The following is an 8880-nucleotide window of genomic DNA, read 5'->3' on the forward strand; positions in this document are numbered from 1 at the left end:
TCACTGTTGAGTAGGATATGAGACAAGGGTTTGTCTTCTAAGGCCTTTATGATGTTGAAATATTTTCTTTCTATCTTATCGAGTGCTTTAATTATAAACAGATATCTTGCCAAATGCTTTTTCTGCAATTCTTAATATGATTATGTGATTTTTACCCTTTATTTTGTTACTGTGATGTTTTCCACTGAAATAGATCAAAGAACTAATGATAAGACTTGAAACACTAAATTATAAAGAAGGTACTAACATTATGGACCTTGTCTTAGAAAATATTTTATGATTTTGACTCCAAAGACAAGGGACCTAAAGGTGGAAACAAAGGGGATTATATCAAACTAAAAAGCTTCTGTACATTGAAAGAAACTACCAACAAAACAAAAAAGCGGCCATCCAAAAGAAGATATTTGCAAACAACAGCTCTGACAGAATTTATACACAACTTATCTATAAACAACTCATACAGCCATGGCTGGTGTAGGTCAGTGGACTGAGCATGGGCTGTGAACCAAAGGGTCATCCGTTCAATTCCCAGTCAGGGCACATGCCTGGGTTGCAGGTCAGGTCCCCTGTGGGGGCCACATGAGAGGCAATCACACATTGATGTTTCTCTCCCTTTCTTTCTCCCTCCCTTCTTTTCTATCTAAAAATAAATAAATAAAAATCTTTAAAAATAAAATTTATACAAATCGACACCAAACAAACAATCTGACCTAAAAATGGGCAGAGGACCCGAACAGGTGCTTCTCCCAAGAAGATACACAAATGGCTCTCAGATATATGAAAAGATGCTCAACTTCACTAACTACTAGGGAAATGAAAATCACAGCTATAATCAGATACCACCTCACACTTGTTAGAATGGCTATTATCATCATAAGACAAAAAAAAATAACAACTGTTGGAAAGATTGTGGAAAAAAGGAACCCTCATTCACTGCTGGTGAGAATGTAAACTGGTATAGCTACTATGGAAAACAGTTTAGAGGTTCCTTAAAAAATTAAGAATAGAGTTACCATATAGCCCAGAAACACCTCTTCTGAACGCATACCCACCAAATTTATAAAGATTTAGTGGCAAAGATACATGAACCTCCATGCTCATTGCAGCGCTATCCACAGAGGCCAAAACATGGAAACAACCAGTGTCCTTCAATAGTTCTTCAATAGAGGACTGAGTAAAGAACATGTGGTGCCCTGGCTGGCATAGCTCTGTGGTTTGAGCTTGGGCTGTGAACCAAAGTGTCGCAGGATCGATTCCCAGTCAGGGCACATGCCTGGGTTGCAGGCCATGGCCCCCAGCAACCGCACACTGATGTTTCTCTCTCTCTCTCTCTCTTTCTCTCTCCCTTCCCTCTCTAAAAATAAATAAATAAAATCTTTTTTAAAAAAAGAACATGTGGTACATAATACAATGGAGCACTACTTAGCCATAAGAAAAGATGTAATTCTGCCATTTGCGATAATGTGGATGGACCTTGACAATATCACGTTAAGTGAAATAAGTCAGTCATAAAAAGCTAAGAACCACATGTTTTCACTTATATCTGGGATATAAAACTGAAACTCATACATACAGACAACAGCATTGTAGCTACCAGGGGGTGTTGGGTGGGGTGGGGGTGTAATAAAGGATAAAGGCAGCTGAATCTATGGTGACAGAAGACTATTTGACTTTGGGCACAAAATGCAATATATGGAGCATGGATCATAGAGATGTGCACCTGAAATCTATATAATCTTGTTAACCAATGTCACCCCAATAAATGTAATGATCAAATAAAATAAAAGTGCAATAAGTATAGATGCAGAAAAAAAGAACTGTACTTAATGGTACTAATCATTATAAAGCATCATAACGATCAGAGTCTAGAGGACTTTGATTACTTAATAAATATCACATGTAGTAAGTTACTACATAACAGTTTTCTTTCTAATTATTGAGTAAATCATCATGTTGCTATTTTGAAACAGAAGATAATTGAGTCATGTTCCCCTTGGGGAAACTCTTGCAGTTTTCATTCATCATTGAGGAAGGGGATATAAATAATCTAAATTAATTGTATTCATAGTGTATCTAAACCTGCATTTGCTGATACACAGGTAAGAAAAGAAAAATTTAGGTTACATGAAAAATAGTTTATGAGGTGTGCCCTAATTATGTGAAGGTCAAATGTTATAAAATCCCCTTTAGTTGTTCCCTGTTGCATGGATAAACACAACCCAAAAGATACAAACTGTTGAATTTATGTTTGTAGAGTTAAGTAAGAGTTTTCCAAATCAAGTATCTGCTTTTATTTTTATGATTGAAGGAGAATGATCAAATTAAAGTAAGAACAATGAAAAAAACATTGGACCCATTCAACTATCTGAGTGCTTGTATTTTGCTCTAATGAAGAAATAATCAATTATCCTTTACTATGCTAGCTTTGTGATATAGAAGTCACTTCAAGTTAATGCTATTTCATAATTTTTCTCGTTTTAATGTTTAAAGTCTATTTAAATATATATCAAGAATCGTATTTTATTTCACTGTGAGTGACAATAGGAGAGGGCAGTTACAGAATAAGGCCATGATACAGTAAGAGATAGTGTAACACTGGGAAATGTGCTCAGTGCATGGCCATTATTATTTTTCTCCTCTTTGCCAACTTACTATTTCAATGCTGAGGCAAAAGTTTTTGGAATTTTCTGCCTTCTATTAAAACTGTGTTTTTGAACTGGTTTGGTATTAATTCCAAAAGCTGATGCTATGTAATTAAATTCTTAAAAATCACAGACATTTTATCCTCATAACTGAATCCTTTCACAGTATTTTAATATGGACTTACGTATACTAAATATAATATTTATTTTGACTTCTAGGAGAAATACTTGATTCAAGTAAAATGTAGCTGGTGTTCAACATTGTAGTCTTTTACTATCTTACTTTCCCAAGTAAAATTAAGCCCACGGTAATGTGGAAAATGGAATTGTGATGAGTTGTGTGGTTAGAGGAAAAAATCATAATCAAAATATGATTCATTGGATTTAATTTTGAAAGAATAACATCTCAGTGTTTATTACAAATAATTACAAAACAAATATAGTAAATTTAGCTAAGGAATGAAATATCTCACTAAAGGCAAAGGTCACATATTTTAAATGATTAGTGATAATATTCATTTTGGGATCCAATATTTGCTAATGCTTTAAAAATAAATATATCTGATGACAAATGATCGATTACATAGTCATCATAAATTTGTAACCCCAAAATGGCATGTTTGAGAGAAATTGCTTTATACATGTATTGCTTTACACATTTAATTCATCTGCCTATATGCTATCATATTTGCTTGGTCATTCAAACATATTACTATTTTAAAGGGGAATAAACAGTGAAGAGGAAGCCTAATTTCACACCTGACATTTAATCATGACCAGGGCAATGAACACTCACTTTCAAATCTAAATCCTATGTTAATTTTCCTAAACAGGAATGTCATTAAACTGATGTCAAGAATTATATTGGGGTTGATTTTTTTCTTGTGACTTTTGGTCATATTTTTAATACAAATTTAATCATTTTCCTTAAAGTTTGTATTTTATTGCTTAATTTGGCTTACTGTGATCATGAGGCATCATCCATAAAAAAATCTTGATTGTCCTTTCAGATAAATCCAAGGAGATCTAATAGAGGTAATAGTTTTTATGCTATTGAAATGTTACAATCCAGGCTGCAGCTACTCTGTAGAACAAAACTAATTCAACATATTCTCTATTGAACATAAGTGTCAAAATTCAACTTTAGTGGCTTATTTTTTCAATTTGTACTCCAATGTTGTAGAATAAATATTGATATTCTCATTCTATGGATGAGTAATTTATAGTATATCATTTTACAACAAAGGTCTAGAATGCTGACTTTCTATTCCAATGCTCTGCACACTGATATACTATCTGATGTGAATCAACATCAACAGAAAATTTTTTTTAACCAATCACTTGGCATTATAATGTGATTTAATCAAAAAGAGCTAATAGAATACAGTTGTAAATGATCAATTGACCTAGTGATTTCAGAAATGTCATGGATTCACATAGTGACTGGACACCCGTCTTTTCCATTTAATTTTGCAGTGAGTGGCATGGACACTTCTCCCACCATCTTGTCACTATCTATTGATCCACGACTTGAAAAGTCTACATTGGTAAAAAATAATATGAGGACATAGCTCTCCTCTCCTTGTGTCACAGTATTGAGTCGCAGCTCTGCTTATTCTGTTTGTAGTAAGTAAACTATAGCTGTACAAATATCTTTAAACTTGTTTTATAAGATTTCAACATGAAGAATGTTACTCAAGTTACTAGGTTTGTACTGAAGGGCTTCACAGACAATCTAGAACTGCAGATTATCTTATTCTTCCTGTTTCTAGTGATTTACCTGTTCACTCTGATGGGAAATTTAGGGCTGATTGTATTGGTCATTCGGGATTCCAGGCTCCACAACCCCATGTACTATTTTTTGTCTGTGCTATCATCAGTGGATGCCTGCTTTTCCTCAGTAATTACTCCAAATATGTTAGTAGATTTTCTGTCAAGGAATAAAGTCATTTCACTCCTTGGATGTGCATCACAGATGTTTCTCGCTGTTACTTTTGGGACCACAGAATGCTTCCTCTTGGCTGCAATGGCATATGATCGCTATGTGGCAATCTATAACCCTCTCCTGTATACAGTTAGCATGTCACCCAGAGTCTATGTGCCACTCATCATTGCTTCCTATGTCAGTGGCATTTTACATGCTTGTGTGCACACAGTGGCCACATTTAGCCTACCCTTCTGTGCCTCCAATGAAATCAGACATGTGTTTTGTGACATCCCTCCTCTCCTTGCTATTGCCTGTTCTGACACTCACACAAACCAGCTTCTACTCTTCTACTTTGCCGGCTTTATTGAAATATCCACTATCCTCATTGTCCTAATCTCCTATGGTTTCATTCTTTTGGTGATTCTGAGAATGCGTTCTGCTGAAGGAAGAAGAAAAGTCTTTTCTACATGTAGCTCTCACCTAACTGGATTGTCAGTATTTTATGGAACCAGCCTCTTCATGTATGTGAGACCAAGTTCCAGCTATGCTTTGGACCATGACATGATAGTGTCGATAGTTTACACCATTGTGATTCCCATGCTGAATCCCCTCATCTACAGTCTGAGGAACAAAGATGTGAAAGAGGCAATGAAAAGAGTGTTTGGGAAAAATGGGTTTTTCAATAAAGTATCCTTTTACACTTAAAAATGAATTAAAAATTGAAAGGTTTGTTCTATGCTTCAATATTGAAAAGATATGATGAACATGTTTGCTTTTCATGCCAGAATGGTTATCATCAATAAATCAACAGTTATTTGCTAAGATTAGGAGAAAAGAAAACCCTCGAGCACTATGAGTGGGAATGCAGGTTGGTGCAGCCGCTGTGGGAAGCAGTATGGAGTTAATCAAAAATGTGAAGATGGAGCCCTGACCACTGTGTCTCATCTAGTTGGGCATCATTCCACAGACTGAACAGTGTCCAGTTAGGTTCCCTTCAGAGCACGTGCCTGGGTTATAGGTTCCATCCCTGGTTGGGGCATGTAAAAGAAGCAGCCAACTGATCTATGTTTCTCTTTTGCTTCAATGATTCTTTCACTGCCTCTCTCACTCCATCCCCCTCTCCTAAAAAAGTAAACAAATAAAGTCTTTTTAAAATCTAGCTTACAAAAACTTAAAAATAGAACTGCAAGATAAAGCAAGGGTAAGTGGTGATGGAAGGAGACATAATGTGGGGTGATGAACACACAATCCAATTTACAGATGATGCAGTATAGAGCTGAACCCTGAAACCTATATAATTTTCTTAAACAATGTCACCCCAATAAATTCAATGAAAAAATAAATAAAAATCTAAAAAGTTGAAATATATTTTATAAATATAAATGAAACTGCCTTAAGACCCAACAATTCCACTTCTAGAAATATATCTAGAGAAAACTAAAACACTAACTTGAAAAAATACATGCACCTTTATGTTCATTGCAGAGTTATTTAAACAGACAAGATTTGAAAACAGCCAAAGTACTTATCAGTAAGTGAATGGATGAAAAAGTTGAGGTTGTTTACACAATGGAATACCACTTGGCCATACAGGACAAAGAAACCTTACCTTTTGCAACAGCATGGATGGGTGTAGAGGGTATTACACTAAATTAAATAAGCCAATCAGAGAAAGACAAGTACCATATGATTTCACCTTTATCTGGAATCTAATGAACAAAATAAGGTAACAGACAAAGTAGAAACAGATTCATAGATGCAGAGAACAGACTGACAGTTGTCAGAGGAGAGAGAGGTTGGAGGAATGGGTGGAAAAAGTGAAGGATTAACCACTACAAATTGGTAGTTACAGGATAGCCACAGAAATGTAGATTACAGCACAGGAACTATGAGGTCTGTCCAGAAAGTATCCATCCACGTCAAATTTAAAAACAGACACATTTATTGACGAAGATACAAGATAGAAGAAACATTGTAGTTAAGACAATAATGTCCCAATCCTTTTCAAAGTAGGCACCTTGGAACCTTACACAGTGCTCCCCATGGCCATCAGCTGCCCCCTCATACTTTCCTGAATCTCATCAATGTTCTGAAACCTCTTCCTTTCCATAGGTGATTTTAGTATTGGGAAAGCCAGAAGTTGCAAGGTGCCAAATCTGGGTGGTAGGGCTGAGTCACATGGGTGATTAGATGTTATGCAAAAAAATTCTTCATGAGATGTGATGTATGGGCAGACATCCTGTTGCGATGAAGCTGCCAATCACCAGTTGCCCATAATGTCAGCCATTTTCATCATATTGCATCTCCCAACCAATGAAGAACTTTGATGCAGTACTACTTATTAATTGATTGGCCTGGAGGGGTACACTCATGATGGACATAACTTTCAAAATTAAAAAACACAGTTAACATGGTCTTGATATTGCTGCAACTTTGCTGATCCTTCTTGGGCCATGGAGAACCAAGAGACTTCCCTTGGGAAGACTAGTCCTTTGTGTCTGGATCATAGCCATAGACCCATGATTCATTTCTGGTTATGCTTTTCTTAAGGACATCTGGTTCCTTGGTAGTGGTTTGAATCAAGTCATCAACAACTGCAGCACAATGTTCCTTTTGTTTTGGTAGCAGAAGCCATGGAACAACTTTTACCACAGCATATTTCATGCCAAGATGTTGTGTCAAAATCTCAGATGCAGTAGTTTTTGGAATCCCCAAGTCAACTCCTAGTTCTTGCACTGTCAGTCGCCAATCTTTGTTGATTGCAGCCCATACACATTCACCATTTCCGGTGTTGTGCTTGTTACAGGCCTTCCATAACATGGGTCACTTTCAACACATTCTAAACCATCCTTGAATAATTTGTGCCTCACTTTCATTTATGCAGCAGTCATTGCATCTTCCCCGAAAGACTTATGAATCATCTGAGTAGTTTTTGCAGAAGAATGCTGAAGCTTAACACAAAATTTGATGCAGATTCATGCTATGCTCACTCAGTCATTTTGAATGAGATGGCCACACAGAAAACATACTCACTCAGTGGTGTCTACAATGCCCACTGACTAGTGCAGTGAAGTCATCATTATTCACACATGCACCTTCCAGTCCACTCTCCTGTCTTGCCAAGTTGCATCAATGTCATAAACCATTCTTGTTATAGTAACAGTGGCTGGACTTTTTCCAGACAGACCTCAAACAGTCAATGAGACTGAGATAAATATTTTTAGAGTCACGTGGGTACATGAAGCTGAGGGGGCAACTCTGGGAAGTACATGATTTTCTAACCACTTTACTGCACATCTGAAACTACAGCAGAAGAATCTTAATTATAAATGATAATTGAAAATTGAAGAAAAAGAAAGAAAAAGTTGTGAGAAATATTATAATGTAGCAACAGAAAAAGAAATCACTAAGAAGAAACACTTAAAGGGGGGCAATGGGTGAATAGCCATGGGGACAGAATTCCAACAGGAGAAAAGAAATGCAGGAAAATTGTTGGGGGGAATATATTATGAAAAGAGATGTTTTGTGTTTGTCCTGCTGAGGTGTTATTTAAATTTAATAATTCTACTTTAGAGAAGTATTGTTAGTGTTCTATGGTCTAAGGGGATTCTTTCTTGCTGAAATTAAAAGGGTTTTCACAAATAAAAATAAATTAACAATAATAATTGTAATAGTGGTAATGATAGTAGTCACAAAAACAAAAGGAAAGAATAAAGGAAAACAGAAAGGAAGAAGGAAAGACCACTGCCACTTAAATTTGTTCTTGAAGGACACATGCAATTGCAATGAAAGTGAGGTCTGTGTGAAACAGCGTTGAACGTGAGCACAGCAGGTACATTTTTCTGTGTCTTGGCCCCTGGGCCCAAGATCTGAGGAGTGGGAGCATCTGCACAGGCATCACAGCGTGGGAGTGGTCAGAGTAAAACAGAACCAGCGCTGGGTCAGGACCAGGTCTCTAGAAAAAAGTGTCAAGACGAACTCGGGCTCAGTTGTGCGGAGAGTTCCACCTGCAAGCTGGCTGTGCCTTACCCTCTAAATTGTGCATGTCGTTTGTCATGTTTGAGTTTAAGTATGATCTTTATAATTGCTCATGCCTACTCTGTGTATATTGTGAGAAATGAAAGAATGGATTCTGTTTGTGCTTTTGACAAAATAATAAAAGACAGTGAAATGCACCATCACAGAAAGCACGGCAATGACACCAAATATTCACAAACATTACCAGTGGTCTCCAAACCACAGGCTATACTTAGAATTGCTGGTAACGCATACACCCAAGGAAGGAGCAGAGTCCTTTGATCTGGAGTCAGA

The 8880-nt window shown here is 36.6% G+C and overlaps 1 protein-coding gene across 1 annotated transcript; it reads left to right on the top strand.

The window, feature by feature from the left end:
- The first annotated feature begins 4296 nt into the window (after positions 1 to 4296).
- On the top strand, positions 4297 to 5274 carry LOC123831476 (olfactory receptor 5T2-like). The gene has a single exon (XM_045858356.1). It carries the CDS (start codon positions 4324 to 4326, stop codon positions 5272 to 5274), a length of 951 nt encoding a protein of 316 aa, XP_045714312.1. The 5' UTR covers positions 4297 to 4323.
- Positions 5275 to 8880: the final 3606 nt, after the last annotated feature.

This window comes from Phyllostomus hastatus, unplaced genomic scaffold (assembly GCF_019186645.2).
Source record: "Phyllostomus hastatus isolate PE091 unplaced genomic scaffold, TTU_PhHast_1.1 phas_scaffold_177, whole genome shotgun sequence".
Lineage (NCBI taxonomy): Eukaryota > Metazoa > Chordata > Mammalia > Chiroptera > Phyllostomidae > Phyllostomus > Phyllostomus hastatus.